Raw genomic sequence first — 16547 nt, forward strand, 5'->3', positions numbered from 1 at the left:
ACAGCAAAGGTGAGAGGGAACATTTTGTCCTCTCAAGCTGTTACGGTGTAAATTTAATGATGTACAGCCAGAAAATCTCCAAAAATAATATAAAGTCCTGAACAAAACAATGAAGAACAAAAATTGCAGCCCATCACTCTGAATGTGTTCTACTCCAGCAGCTTTATTTCAGCATATTATGGAAATGTATGTAAATTAATGTAAAACCCAAATGCCGACTAGCGTCATAGTTACTGTGACACAGTAGGAAGAATTACGGTTTAGTTCTTCTTACAGTGCAACCGTTTAACTGGGAAGAATCGCTTTCGTTAACAAAGGCCAACAGTTCAAAATATTTTTATAAATTATTTTGGCTTGCTCAGGGTGCTAAAGAAGTCTTAGAAACAAAAAAGTCAGATTTTGAGGATTTTATGAACCCATCACTCAAAGAACACCAGAAATGCTGAAATGTTTCATGTTTGGGCAGGTGGAAGGTTAGGACATGAAGTGCCGTCTCTCCAGAATTTTGCTTCTGGCTGTTACTCACCCGGAATGAATTTTATCTCTGCTACTTTTATTAGCTCTACTCAAAGAAAGAGATTCAAACTCAACCATCTGACTCCAAGCCTCACCTTCACGTTCTTCTGTGAACAAGTTTGCATCTCTGGACAGAAACATTCATTAATTGTTCTGCAAAGTTTTCCACATCTCTTTCTCTTTACGCCATATAAGATGTACCAAGATTCCTCAAAAGACTATTGTGCTTAACAATGCTGCAAACTATGGGTTTATAAAGTTCAGTAACTCTTTTGAATACAGCTGCAATATAATTTATTACAATTAATATTAGATGATTGTATTAATATAATATAATTTAATACAACATTTTTTAAGGTAAAAAGGTAACGCAAAAAAGTAAAATTATACAACAACAATAATCTTTTTCTTTTAAAAAAATAATTATATTACAAAGAAAAGTAATCTGCTAAATCACTTTGGTTTAAATCAAGCAGTTTGTTTATATAGAAATGAGGAAATCATTCTTTGTGAGATTTTGCGGTTTTGCTCTAAAGCTAGCTTGCCCCTTAACCCTTACTCACCCTCCAACTTCTATAAAATCCTCCTACAATGAAAATCCTGTTTTTTTTAAAGTTTTTGACATGTACTTGAGGCATTTTTTATGAAAGAGAACAAATGTAATAAAAAAATAATTTAATTTTTGCATTTCTCAGTATTTTAAACACTCTTAAATCGCTCTCAAACTGTCGTAAAGATGGTCGGTTTGAATTAATGAGCTTTTGTGATGTCACAACTGCCCAGTAGCACGTGCATTGCACAAGCGCCCTGATCTTCCCTGTCCAGCGTGCACAAGCACAGGTGCAAGACAAGAGAAGATGGCACGTTGCTGCATTGCGTGCGTCCAATACTGGACTTAAAGTTAAAGTCCCAAATGTTTATCCACATTTGTGTTCTTGCTCTGACTGAGTCTGAAGGCTCTTCACTCATGCAAGACAGCTTGCAGAAAGGGGGATTGAGGGCGGGGCTACTCAGCTCAGCACCAATGGCCACGCCCATGTAGAGGAGTTATTGAAACAGAGGCTTCAGATAAATATGAAATATAGCTTTTTAAGACATTTAAGTTGTGACATTTCAATTTAAAAAGGTAAAAACTTCATAATCATAATCTAAATACCACTGGGAACGTTTTTATTAAAGAAAATAAGGTCACGGGGGATTTTTTCATTTTTTTCCTCCCCTTCCTTTGTACCCTTATCCCCCATGTCTAACATCCCACTCTCTACTTCTCTCTTCTTCTTTTTTTTTGTCCGGTCCAGAGAAAAATGTATACAAACATCATTGATAGAAACAAAGTTTAGCCTCAAAGACAAAATGGGTTTACACAAATATACACTTTGTGAGTCTGAAGCCTATTGTAACAGTAAAATCTGTCCAACACAAGAGCCCTTCAGCTCTTATCTGTTTGCTCTGCTGCTGGACAGAACTTAAAAAAAAGGGATTGATCAGCATTTACACCTCCTTGCAGAAAATCCAGTTTAGATTATGATCACCTTTAAAGCACTGCAGTCCAAATTAAATTCTCTGCTTTCTATGTAAACATGTTGCTTAAATGGTTTTTATTGTCAGAATCTATTTGTTGCCAGAAGAAGGAATAACCTTAAATCATTATGTCAAATGTATGGGAACATTTAGGTTCATTAATGCTTCACTGTCTACTCTGTCTCTTGTGCAAAAGCAGTTTGATTCCCTCTATGACAGTGCATGGAGCAGCTTACGTTCAGCCTGCACTTGGACAAAGTATCCCAGCGTCAGCGCCATAGTCTGGGAGTCCAGACTGCTGAGGGTCTTTGCAGCATTGGTTCCACTGATGGGTTCCCCATTCAGCTGGGTGTAGTAAGTCATCTCTGCTGGGTTCTTGGGACCCGGAAGCCGCCGCATGCTCACCATCTGCGTCACAGCGAACAAGTGGATTATTAAAAAGAAAGTTTTAATTAGACAAAGTTTAAATATCTACAATGTTGGCAAAGAAACTCAAACCTGAGGACAGATTTAATTTTGAAAAATCCATTATCTTTCCACGCCAGCAGTCTGCCATATCTATGGCCCAATCAAAATTCCAAATCTGGGGTCTTTGATCAAGTTGAGCATGGGCTGTAAGATAAGCCAGCTTCTGTTCAGACACTCGGGATAGCTGAGTCACTTGAAATCTCCATTTCCTTTCATCATACATCAAACACATTCTAATTTGACAAACACATCACACAGTTTAATCACGTCTGGTAATTTGATTTCTGCCATAAAGGGGGGATATGTAATTATTTAGCTGGAGGTTTTCCTCCAGACTACACCTCCTCCCTGTCGTTCTGTCTCCAAGTCTGCAACCCAAAAGCTGGTCATATGTGAAGGCTGTAAAACCCTGAAGCACACGTATAAAGTGTCAGCGTCTGGCAGGAGTCAGAAGATGCACAATCCAGAATACTGAGCTGGGAGGTGACATAAACAGGAAATAACATCACACATGCCTCTTAACTTTATGTGCTCACGAATGGTTTTATTTCAGATAAGCGGAGTTCTGCTATCTCAACCCATCATCACCACAACAACCCTGCAGCTGCTTTATAGCAAGAAAGAAGTGAATCTCAAACATGTTCTTTTTTAAAGCAGTTTCAACCGGCTTTGGTTCTAACAGAATCTAAGTATTCTTTTAATTTCTAAGCATTAATCTAATAAATTGAGGTTATATGTCAAATATGTAGATATAAGAAATATATTTGAGCTGCACAAAATCGTTTTTCCAATTAGGCAACATTTACAAGCTTTATGTAAAAATCAAAACTACTGAATGAACTCAAAACACAATGCAGCTGTCAGAGAACAAACATGGAAGATAATGTGAGATGGATTCGATATCGATATAAAGGTCTTTCTCGATCAGCAGAAACTCCTGTCATGTTAATGTCAATGTTCTGACCCGATGTCAAGGATTTTTTAAAGTGCCACTTTAACTTATTCTAAAAGCGTTTCCAGTGGTCTTTAAATTATGATTATACAGTTTTTAGGCAAAATCAGGAAAACCTGTGTCGTTTTCCCCTCCATAGTTTCTGCAGAGCGGCAGTAGTACATGAAAAAGTTGCTTCTGAGTTGATAAGGGGACCATAGGCGCGAAGCAACACCAACCCCCTTCGCATCACCCCTAACTGAGCTCTCTGTTAACATGCTCCCCTGATAGCTTACAGCTCCTCACCCCCCCCAACCTAACATTACTGAAGCAACACAAATGGTGAGTAAAATTGGATCTATCCAGCCGTACAGTTTTGAGCCAGATCCCAGCTCAGACGAGGAGATCAAAGACGTACATGGATTTAGACGTCCGTCTATGTGGATGCATCACAATCAGAGCATAGAACTTTTGGCCTGCCCAGTGTATTTTCTACGTCACAAATACAATCTTTTTCCAACAGTATCTTTTATCTGGTCCTGATTCGCAAAGATTTTTTTTTTTTTGTTTTGTTTTTTTTTGGGGGGGGGGGGTTGTTTGGCATTTCCATTGAGACTGGAATGGAATACCTGTACAGTGTAGCCGCCCACGGTGCTGGCCCGGCGGGATCTTGCAGCACGAGAGCCCTGCCTGCCAGCCACCAGGAACAGTTCAGCCAGCCTCTGCTCCATGAGACTGGCAAAGCTCTGGTAGTTGGCCTCCAGGGAAGAGCTGTCCACATCTTGGATCACTGTGAGAAGAATAGATAAAAGGGTTTACCGGAGGACGAAAGTGAAAAGCAAAAGAAAGACGGATGAGAAAGATAAACATTAAAGACTGAGTTAGAAAGAAAACTCAAAGCAGCCTAGGAGCTAAGGAAACTGAAGTGTGATGAAGACAAACGCATCGAGGAAGTATCGATACTGAGAAGAACGGAGCAGATGATGAGAAGGATATTAGAAGGGGCCGGATGACTTTTCCCTCCATTAAATCATCTGGAATTGCCTGTCGAAGCCGCTGCCTTGCAGATCAGACGTCACTCTGTATCACACACGCAGACACAAACCGATGTGCCTGCAAGCCTACAGGTGCCTGATCAGTCTCTGTCAGGAGAGCATCTCTGACAAGAGGCAGTAAGCGAGATGGACCAGTGGACAGACTTCACACAAACACACCGCCATCATTCATTCTCGGCTAATGTGATGTGAAGTGATTTCTCCCTGAGACCCAGTCAGGAAGCTGTGAATTATGCATCAGTAGGTTTTTCTTCCCAGCAAAGGAAAAGCTAAAGCGGCTGAGGTTGAGTAAAGAGAGTTGGGGGACGGGGGGTTAGTGGCGGACAAAAGAGAGGAATAATTTAAAGAATAAAAATCCATTCTGCTGAATTGCATGGCAGCAGGAATCCTACTAACTGCTGTTTTGTCAGATCAATGCAGTGATCGATTGATGCTGATCACCCAGCAGCCCCCTTGCTCTGTGCATCTGTGAGTGCTAATGAGCAATTTACCTGTTATCACCCAGTAGCTCCTGGTTGCTGTGGAGGTGTTCAGATTGTGGTATTCTAGTGCTGCACAAAAAGAGAAAGAAAACCACAGGAAAATCACAAAAAAATAACTTGATTACCAGTATGTTTAATCCAAGTTGTTTCATTGTTGTTGGTTGTTTGTTTGTTTGTTTGTAGACGAGAGCTTTATCTGTCAGTCTGATAGCATTTTCTTAGTTCTGGCAGCATTTTCAGGTTTTTCTTCTAGAAGTTTGCTTTTAATAGTTGTAACTGTTGTGTGCTGGTGTGTATCTGCTATTTATAAAGAATATTTTGATATTATTTGATCTTTAAGGCGATCCACTCTTTTTATTTATTTATTTTTCTTGCATTGGCTACTCCCTTCCAGGATGACCACAGAAGATCACATCATAATTCACACATTTGATTTTACTTTTACAGAGGATTAGTGCATATTTGAGCTTTCTTGTTTGTAATGAAGTTACTTTTGTTGGGTTCTGCACCCCTTCCCGGTCACATCAACGACAAGTTTCCTTTGTTATTTATGAGGAGTTGTTTCTCTTATTTAACTATTAGTACATTTAAAGAACCACTCCAATAAAAATGGTGTTTTTGGCGTTTTTAACATGCTCTTAAGGCGTTTAAATTCTTTAGGAGTATTTCTTTATTCAAATTGTGGTGAAGCAGTAGCAGATATAAAAATGCCGTTTGAAAAAGCTCTCAGTCTGCTGGAAAGGTCTCACTGCTCTGCTTCATTCTGATGCATGCACTTGCAGACAAATGAATCCACGTACGTTGTAGTTGGGGGGGTTGCGCGAACAAAAAGGACATAAAAAAACTGAATCGTCTGGTCAGGAGGGCAGGCTGTGTGGTGGGGCGGACCCTGGAGACAGTGGAGGTGGTGGCAGAGCGGAGGATGCTGTCCAAACTAGACAGCATCATGAAGAACACTGGTCACCTCCTACATGGACTCTTTAGTGACCAGAGGAGCGTATTCAGCGACCGCCTTCGCTCTCTGCCATGCTCCACAGAAAGACTCAGGAAGTCCTTTGCACCGAGTGCAATTAGACTGTTCAATGCTGCTGGGAGGGGAGGGGGCATGAGGAGGAGTCACTAAACGGGCATCTACTTTTTACCACTTTTATGGTTTTGCTTTTACTTCTTCTATTTTGTTTTTACTGCTCTTATATTTTTATTCCTTTTATTCTGTTTTTAGTGGGGTGACTATTTTATGAATTTATGACTATTTATTACTCAACTACTTTAAATTTCTATTGAATGTTTGAGCAGCATCGGATGGTTATGCAAGTTCCCTCGGGATTAATAAAGTACTCTATCTATCTATCTATCTATCTATCTATCTATCTATCTATCTATCTATCTATCTATCTATCTATCTATCTATCTATCTATCTATCTATCTATCTATCTATCTATCTAGTTCTCCTCATCTGAGCTGGCATTTAGCTCAAAATTGTACAGCTGGATAGCTCTGGTACTGCTCACCATTTTTGTTGCACTCCAATGTTAGGTTGGAGTTGTGAGGAGCTGTAAGCTAGCTGGAGAGAATGTAAACAAAGGGATGATGGGAAATAGGGGAAGGCTTATTTCTGCGGCAACGGTCCCACCCTCAACTCAGAGGGGAATTTCTGATGAACTCCATGCCTAAAAATTGCATAAACATAACCAAAAGACCATTGGGAACGTTTTTTACAATAAATCAAAAGATTGGATGATTGGAGTGGGACTTTAAGTGTTCTGCTTTCAGTTTGTCTTTTTCGGGTCCTCTGTTTTGTTACTTCTATCTAACTTTAAGTTCTTCTTGTTTCAGCCTTTTTTATTTCTTTTTTTATTTCTTTATTAAAAATGTTTGAGTTTCTGGTGCATATCAGTCTTTCTCATATAGGTCCTGACAGTATCTATGTAACATTATGTAATATTAGAATGAGTTGCCATTAAGACATAATTATTGGTTGAAAACTTTTGCACATCCCCCAAAAACAAGCATCAACATCAGACATCTTTTTCTTTTCTGACAGACTGAGCCACAAATCTCTCCTAATTCTTTGGTGTTTGAAAGTAAAACATTTCTATTACATGTTGTAGAACATGTTTTGTAGCAAGAAAAGAAGCCTTTGTGTGTTTTTCTGAGCTAATTTTGAGCGGGCAGCTGGGTCATGAACCGATGTAAACCCTGCGGTGCATCAGGTGACCCTTGCAGGCTGTCCGGCTCGCAGCAAACATTTGCATGAGGGAAAGATAACAGCAGAATAATACTTCTCCAGGTGTTATTTCAGAAAACCTTATCAAAAATGTGGATATCGTCTCTTTATAGTAGCTTACTATGTGCTACATTTTTATCCAATGTGTTAAAAAATATGCGTTAAAAATGTGTTATTAAAATCCAGTTTTATTTATGGATTGTAATCAACTCTTATCCATAAAAAAACCTTAGAGTTTAATGTGAAATTGAAAATAACAACTCTGTATGTGAGCATTTTTTATTAATTAGAATGAATTTTTCAACAAAAGATTTGGAAGTAATGTAACAAAAAGGAAGTATATGTGCTGCAAAATCGCAGTAGTTGCAATCCTCCCCTTTATTTCCTCACATCCATCCTCCTCCTCTGTGTGCCTGTCAAACCTACTTGCCTCCTGAAATGCCTACTCCTGCCCAACTAACCGTCTCTTTTTGCCGCTATACACACATCATCACACCATCAGTCGTTCGACCCCGCTCTGCGTCCTATTAGTCTGTCAACCACAGTCTTTATTTCCAGGTTTCTCCATCTGTCTGAACCCAATTCTACCAAGAGCCAAGTGCTCAGTGGTTTCTTTCACAGTAGGAAGCACAAGTGGTCTGGTTCTTCTTCTCTGTGTTTTTTAAATCTTTTGAAAAATGTTAAAGTACATCCGAAGTTGTTTGTTTTGTGTGTCATTCTCTTTGTTTCTTTTCGGTTCCTAAAACTACAGGAGCATATCTTCAGGTAGAAAATGTGTAAAAAGTGCGTTCACCGTTTTGTAGTGCTGTCCGAATCTACAATTCCAAAATCGAGTGCCCTAGAAATTTCCCAGAAATCTCCGTGAAAAACCAGTGTGCATCAACGCTCACTAGATTGCTGATGACAGACCAAAATGCATTGAGTTTGAACAATTTTTGCAAGAAAATTGTATTTAAATCTATTTTTTTAATCAACCATCAACATTTTCCTCTTCAGAACACAGTGGATTCATAAAAGGTCGTCCCAAAACGCCTTATCTCAATTAGATTTTCACTTTGTGAAATCGATGACATCATATGCCGTTTAAAAAAAAAAAAGTAGTAAGCATGATTTCCAAATTGCTTTTCAAATCCAGGGCACTAACTAGTCCCACACTATATAGTTTTTCAGTAGTTAGCGATTAGAGTGGGAATTCAGACACAGCTTAAGACTCCTAAAGATCCAGACCTCAGACCTCCTCCTCATCTGAAGAAGACATTCTGTTTTTTCATGGCTGAGAAATATGACCTCCAGCGCTGCTGCTACCTATGCGTGCGTTATATGTTGTACATATGGCAGCGTGCTGGGCATGGGAGGGGGGGAGCAGCTCATGCCAGTGTAATTAAATACCACCATGTCCTTGCACAGTTGTTTTTACAACCTCTTTCTTGTTGTGATATCTAGTTAATTTTTGTCGACAAAAAGAGTTTTTATTTGAAGAATTTAAGTGATTATGACATTTTCATTTGTTAAAGCTTCAAAACCAACAAAAACTAACAACTAGCTAAACTTGGTGCACATGATACCTAAGGCGTAAATAATAAAAGAATAGTTTGCTTGAGCTTTTTCTGCTTAGGAGACCCAAATGGCTGGCAGGAGCTAATTTTCACTTCTACCACTTCCCATTCAGCCTCAGACCTCCCCAGCTAGACTTGATGGGATGGCTTGTAAAAGCCAAAGGAACTAAGTCACCATCAAAGGACAAAGACATGAGTCTGATGCTCCCAAACCCAAGTCCCTCTGTCTCTTGCTGCAGAGACAATTTTTTGAGCAGAATCAGTGACAAAGACCAACTTGTGTCACGTCCAACTCTCACTGGAATCAAGTCGGATTAACTGAAACTGCCTTACTAATTCCGAGAGACAAAAAAGATTTGGAACAGTTTTCTTTAAACATCTAAGACCAAATTCCTGAGTCATGCCTGCTGTTAAACATAGTAGTGCAGGGCGAATGACCTTCAGTCAGGGTCTCCACTGAAAACGGTGTTCTAAAAGCAGAATGTGAGGCCTTCAGTCTAAAAATTAAAACATGGTCAAAACATTAACAGACCCAAGGTGTTAGAAGGTATTATTTTAAAGACATGAACTCAACCTGACTAAACCACAGCAAAAACCTAAGAAAACTGGCTCCAAACATTTGAAACCAGCAGTCCAGAAGTGTGAAGATTCCGACTCTAAACATAAAACTAGACAAACCTTTTGATTCTGTGAATACAAAGAAAGATAGCTAGCAGAAATATCACTCCATAGATAGCTGCTGGATAATTAAGTCGCCAAATTCTTCAAAAAATGTATAAGCAGCAAGGGAAACTTGTTTTGTTTTATTGCTAATTAAAAAAAAACATTTACTGTATTTAATTTTGATTATTTGAAGTACATAGTCTCGCTAGGTAAGAATTTTTGATTTCCCTATTTTTAAAATAAACAACCAGCTTAAAAAAACAGTCTGTAGTTTTTGTTATTAATACTTCAAGAAGCAGATTAAGGCAAAGTCTATTATTGATATAGAATCGCTTATAGCATCAGTGTTTTCTGGGGATAAAAATAAGCACAACGGAAAATTTCATGGTAAAGAAGAAGAAAGCAGATTCTTCTCTCTAGATTGTTTGCTGTTTTTTTTTTTTTTGGGTGGGGGGTAATTTTACTGTTTAACTATGAGACAGAAAGTAAATATGAATTATTAAACAGTTGATTTTTCTCCTTTCATGTCTTAAATATGTTTAGAAAATATCTGAACACCATCAGCTTTGTTTCCTTGGCCTCCTCTTCTTCCCCGGAGGCTCCTGTTCTGGATCTCGCTCTTTGTGTTTTAAAAACACAAACACCACCATTACCCAAAGGCGTCCAAACAGGCTGCGTTCACTAACACTGCCGTGCAACACTTGGAATGGACTAAGTGAAGCTTTTGTGGTGCTAAATTTGAATTTCAACCTTGGGGGGCCGGCAGATTGTTTTTCCCCCTAATTTTCAACTTTCTTATTGCTCTTACATACTTAAATACTTGTAGCTAGTTGTATGTTTAAGAAAACATTACACAAACCTGTTTCTTGTTTCCATCTTGTTAGGAATAAATAAAATGAGGATTCACATCAAACTTGAGGGTTTGGTGTTGCAGCCATAATGTTCTGTTTTTTGTGGTGACAGAAATAAAACAGGGTAGGGGGATTGGATGTGGCTGCGTGAAGAGGGATGTTTCAGCCCTTTGGGTGTTGAGTGCACAGTTACACAGATACTAATCTAATCTCACAGGGCTAAAATTGGCTCATTCGGGGGACATGGACAACAGATTGCCCATGGCAGGATTCAGATGATAGAGGCTGTACAGCTGTTTGGCCTTTTAAAACCTTGCAGATGGCATAAGAGGCAGGAGTGGAATAAAAAACAAGAGGACAGCTCCGCAGTGTGACGTTGTTATGCTAAACACACACACAAAATAAATAAAGCATATATTAAAAAAAAAAAGAATAATCTGTATTTTAAAGCAACTGCATTCGGGGAAAAATCCCTTTTAAGACATATGGTTCACAAAATATTAAATAATAAATAAATATCCAAACAAAAATAGCAATTTGTCAAAAATATAGGCATTATAAATGAGAGGAAACCATTTAAAAACTGAAATGGATAGTGAAAACTTGAAAACCCACTTAAGAAATGATAGATTTTTGGAATTTTTCTTCTTTTTTAAGCTTCCGGTAGTGTTTCAAAAATAAGCCCAGCTGATATTTCTATGTAGTGATCATGGTCCCACTTATTATTACATGAGAATAAAAAATCTACAAACAAAAAAGGATCAGCACTCTTGAACCCCCTGTTTAGAGACGCAGGTCAAACATACGCTGTCATGAATGATGCAGTGTTGCAGAGGGCTCAGGGCTCATGAAGGCCTCCCAACCAGACACAAACAACTGTTGTGTAATGACTTAAAAATTAGGTCTGGAAAGAATGGATTTGTTCTGATAAAAATAAACTGCTGTTGTGTCTTGATCCTCCGTGAAACCTGGATTCAGTTTCCTCTGTTTCTGTCAGCTCTCCCAACTCAGCTCAGCACATCTTTGTTTGTCCTGTGCGAGTGCCGACTCCTCTCACGGCTGCCAGTCCCTCTTTCCACCTCCAGCCCTTCAGCTTTTCAGGACCAAAATAACGCTTCAAGGGTAAAATCCTTTTTTAGAGCCAGAGCTGTGCGTGTGTGTGTGTGTGGGAGGGGGGGGGGCTCCTGGATTTTATGCTGTCCTGCCTGAGGGTAACGCTGAACCAAAGCAGGGAGAAAAATAGATCCTCGACCAGCTGAATGCATCAGTGATTTGTTTGTATATTGTCTAACACGTCACTAACTAGGGTAACTAAGGTGGCAACAGACGCTGAAATCTTAGTTATGAAGATGTGGAGTCTGGATTTGTTAAAAATAACAAGGTTTTTGGGGGGAAAAATTGTAAAATTCCCTTTCAGCTCTCTGTAAATAACTAAGAATGCTTCTGTGAGAAATCAACAAATGATGGACTCCAGAGCATGCAAACCTGAACTATAAATTGGACAATTATGTTAGAGTTTGTGTCCAGACATTTTAAAATGCATTTTGTTGCAGCATTATTAGAAAATATTAGAAATATGTGATAAAAGAAGAGTCCACATTGTAGTGGGGAGTCTGTGGCTCTTTATTGTTTCTTCTAATGTTTGAACTTTAAAAACATTGCAGAATGAGTGTTGAATGTCCTCCTCATGCATGTGTGGGTTTCCTTCCCCACACAGTCCCAAAACAGGCTTCATTGGTTGATTGATATCTCTAAGTTGTCTCTGAGGTGTGAATAGGAGTGCGTGTGTGATTGTGTAGCCCTGTGACAGACCCCAGCTTCTCCCAAATACAGCTGGGATAGGCTCCAGCAACCATGTGACCCCAAAAAGGATTAAGCTGGTTTAGAAAATCAATGTTAATTGGCATTCTTTCTTCTAATCCTTTTAACTTTTCCCTTCAGGGGTTGCAACAACAAACCCTCCATCCAACCCTTTCTTCTGCACACGCATTTAACCTTCTCAAATATCATTTCAACTTTTAGGTAACTGTCTTTGACATTGACACATTGACATTGGCCGTTTAATGAATTTTCTAACATTCAGGTGCCTCCAGGATAAAATATATGTTGTTTTCACAGAAACTCAAGATCTGTTTTGTTTTTTTCTCTTATAAATATACAGTTATGCTTCTAAACGAACATACCCAGCATGAATATTTTGAGGATTACCTCTAAGGACTTGCTGCAGACTTTGATTTCCTGAATTTGAATGATTCAAGCTGACTGTTATTGCACTTACTGCTGGTAGCAGTACAGTAAAAATGCTGCGGAAAAGAGGTTGTAAAGGCTTCTGCAAGGAGGGTGTGAGGGTGTTGTGTAACATCTGCCACAGGAGACAGACAGCATGAGAAGAAAGAGATGGTCCGGTTTAGTTTGAATTCAAGAAGTTGTTATGTGAGCACGCTAATTATACAATTATGTCATCAGATATTTTTTCTGCTGACTAAGAGATCTAAAATGACCCGGAAACCATCAAAAAGAAGTTATATAAAACCCGCAACACAGAACCAATGTATTCCCAGCAGCTTTACACTTTCTTTAGTTCTTCTGTTTTGTTCTATACCTTATTACACAGAGAAACCCATTACACATTTTTATTTAATAATCTTTATCCAAATTTATGCTCAGTCTAATTTGTGCCTGTGGTGTAATGGATGAAGGCAAATTTAAAATTCAACCCAGTTGTTTGATTAAAAGTATCATGTAAAATGAATCACATTAAACAAATGTGAAATAGCCTAATTTTAAAATTGCAGAGACATTTTTCGTCTTAGATAAAACTATTCAACAACTAAGGGAACTAGAAGAGACACATTACTAAAACCAAAATGGCCCCAAACGAGATCTTAAAGGTTATCTGAAAGCTGAGGGTCTGTTAATTACAGTTGTGTAACGATGATCAATCACTATGTTTTGTATTGAGCAAAAAGCAAAGAAGAGCTGAAAAGTTTCTTTTTTTTCACATCCATGACAGCTTAGTCAAAAGTAAGATTTTTGGTGTGTTGACCCCCAGTCTTTTATTTGGGAGAAAATCAAGCTCAAGAAAAGAAAAAAAAACATACAATTAAATACAGACAATATTAATGGTGAAGAGAATTAGTCTACCTTTAATGCGCTGGATCAAACCAATGTCTCTCTTAAGGAACAGAGGCAAAGTTGCCCTAAGGGATACAAATCTCTCCTCTTTGTTCTCTGAAATAGTTAACTACGCCCTTAGAACATCCCCTGGATCAGTTGTCAGTGTGTTCAAACGCCGCTGCAAACAGAGTCTGATTCTATTTGGCTTATCTGATGTGTCATGTGAGCTGCAGTGGTGTATCTACAGCTGGATTCAGAAAAGCATTAGGGGTCAAAAGGTCAATTAAAAAACAAAGTTCTAAAAATAAATGCTTTCCTTCAGTCGATTCAAAATTCATTCTGTAACCTTAATCAGCACAAGCATGACAATATATGACAAATTGTACACATTTTGAAAGAACCTCAATAAAGTCTTTGTGTTACAGAACAATAAAAATGGTAAGGAATACATTTCCAACATGCTTAGGTTGTTGCTGCTTTTGTAAGGTGAAATCTCTTTCAATTTGCATAAAATAAAAATGTTTAATTAATTAATAATAGCTATCTACCTCTTTTTGTCAATCTTTTGCTTATTGAATCCACTTATCTAAGATGTTTCTATTTCAATGAGAGAACTATTCTGATAGACACTTTATAGTTAAGCCTTTTTGAAGGTGTCAAGACATTGTGAGGTCAGACAATTCGTTTTTGTTAAAGCCAAAGCTTAAAGAGACAAATATGTCAGAATGGTGATGAAACCTCTCTGAAATACCGTCATAGAAATAGCAACCATCAAGGATTTATTAGCAAATGATCTCAACTGATAAGTCTAGGTTGCTGCCAGAACCAGAACGTGGCTATAGCAGTGTTTTTAATTAATTAAGCATCATGCTCCATTAACAAGTGATGCAATTTAGCCTGATTTAGCCTATTGTGGGGAACCAACTGTGGGTTGAATGACAGCATACTTAAACCATGTCTGAGCTTGTTTAGCTGCACTTACGCTCAGCGATGACCAGCGGTGGATAGAACAGAAAGTACCCCACCAGCTCTGCCGTCAGCTGGTTCAGAAGGCCGCTGGAGATGGTACCGTTGAGAATAGTGTCCTCGTTTTTCACCATGTACACCAAAGTGACTGACGGTGAGCCCGGCTCCTGGGATACACTCTGGATCTGGACACAAATAAAAACACTCTGTTTTAACTGGCCTATTACATGTAGTGATGTAACTCTTTGGCATTTTTTCCCCTAACAGCATTTGCATTTGCACGGATTGACTGTTGTCCTCTTGTGTGTGTCTATATACACTATAATATGTATTGGTTTTTAAACCAACACATCACTGCAATACATATGTAATAAACAACAGACTAATGTTTGTTTGTTTTTTCCATGAACTCCAGGACATGCCCTCCCAGAATCTTGTGTAGGTTTTTGTAGCCCTGGATCAGCCACAGTGTGGCAGCTTGGAGTAGTTCTGTTCGAAACCCTCCATTACTGCAGCGATTTCTCCACAAAAGATTTGGTCAAAGGGAGTGTGATGCTTGAACTGTCAGAAGGTAAGAAAGACTCAGAATTGAATTTTATGTTCATGGACTTCAAAATACTTCTAGTTTCTTATTTGCAGCATGCACACTAACAGGCAGCCATGGACACACACCTAATTCAAAAATCTATAGTGCCAAATCTGAAGCTATCATGCCAAATTCCTCAGACGCACATAAAGGATGTGGAATGGAGCCCCAGACACAGAATGGCACTTAAATTAACAAGGGTTTTAATATCTCCATAATAAGACCAGTGTGGCACTCTGAAAGTAATGCATCTGAGTCATGTTAGTAAAGTGGATGATGAAACACAATACTAGAAATTCCCATCATATTCCTCTGAGTGTTAATATTTCAGAGGATAAATTATGAATGGACCCTACATCTGCGTCTGCTCGCTAAGAGTTATTTTGGGACTGTAAGGCTGTGAGTACCATGTTTATCCAGCTGTTAGGAGAGTACCTTGATAGGGACACTAACAGAAAAGGATGAAAAGGATATACATATTTAGGTACATGCAAAAAAAAAACTAAGAACCAAGATACTCTGAAATCATACCCGTTTACTTCCAAACAAAAAGAACTATCGTTTTTTTTTTACTGTATGACAAATCATATGGAAAATGTAAAAAAAAAATGCATCCTGTTTTAAAGAGGCCATCGCAGTACATGGAACTTCATTTATTTAACCTGGCTAGTGTGCCTCATGGTAATACAGAATAAAGCACTTGGCTGTCAGATTTTCATAAAAAATGCAGCCTCCATTCATGCAGTCATGGTGCTGTTGTCTTAGTGGTGCTTTTGATACAGTAGATAACCAGATTTCATTAGACAGACTTAGAAGTCTAGTGGGCCTCTTTGGAAATGTTCTTAGGTGGTTTTATTCTTATCTTACAGATCAAAAGTTTTATTTAAGTATGGATACATGCTCTTCAAGAATCCATGGAATACGTTGTGAGGTTCCCTAAGCGATTATGGGTTCTATTCTTTTTAATTTACCGTATATAAGTTGTCTCTTGGGGATGTCATCTAGAGACACGGCGTTGACTTTCACAGCAACGCTGATGATACACAGCTCTACATCGCCATGTCTCCTGATGACCTTGAACCTATAAACACTCTTTTAAATTGTATTGTAGATATAAAGTTGTGGATGGCAGAAAACTTCTTACAGCTCAACCAGGAGATTTTAATACTCATAATTGATTCTGAAGACCAGAGAGAGATGATTTTACCACATCTTCAGAATCTTAAACCTTCTCACTGTGTAAGAAACCTGGGCGTACTTTTTGACTCTGAGCTAAATTTAAGTCTACACATTAAAAGTGTCGTTAAACCAGTATTTTATCATCTTAAAAACAACTGAGTCTGCCCATTCCTCTCCATTGTCTCGCATGCTTTTATTTTTAGTCATTTAGATTATTCTAATGCCCTGCTCTCTGGTTTACCCAATAAGTCTCTTACAAACTTACAACTATTACAGAACTCTGCAGCACAAGTTCTGACGAGGACCAGGGGGCGGCTACAATTAACACCCATGTTAAAATCGCTGCATTGGCTCCCTGTGCGTCTCAGAATTGATTTTGAGATTCTTGTAATGGTTTATAAATGTTTTAATGGTCCTGGGCCTTCTTA

General features: G+C 38.5%; 1 protein-coding gene across 4 annotated transcripts in view; it reads right to left on the reverse strand.

The window, feature by feature from the left end:
* The window catches only part of kiaa1549la (KIAA1549-like a), a 112463-nt gene that overhangs the window by 44300 nt on the left and 51616 nt on the right, over positions 1 to 16547 (reverse strand). For all 4 annotated transcript variants that reach the window (XM_078948912.1, XM_023955945.2, XM_023955944.2 and 1 more), the window contains exons 7-10: positions 14371 to 14539; positions 4983 to 5042; positions 4066 to 4226; positions 2274 to 2445 (exon numbers count right to left, since the gene is read on the reverse strand). In XM_078948912.1, coding sequence (XP_078805038.1) covers positions 2274 to 2445; positions 4066 to 4226; positions 4983 to 5042; positions 14371 to 14539 — 562 coding nt within the window. The remainder of the gene's footprint in view (positions 1 to 2273; positions 2446 to 4065; positions 4227 to 4982; positions 5043 to 14370; positions 14540 to 16547) is intronic.

Source organism: Oryzias latipes, chromosome 6 (genome assembly GCF_053564925.1).
Source record: "Oryzias latipes strain Hd-rR chromosome 6, Olatipes_Hd-rR_3.1".
Taxonomy (NCBI): domain Eukaryota; kingdom Metazoa; phylum Chordata; class Actinopteri; order Beloniformes; family Adrianichthyidae; genus Oryzias; species Oryzias latipes.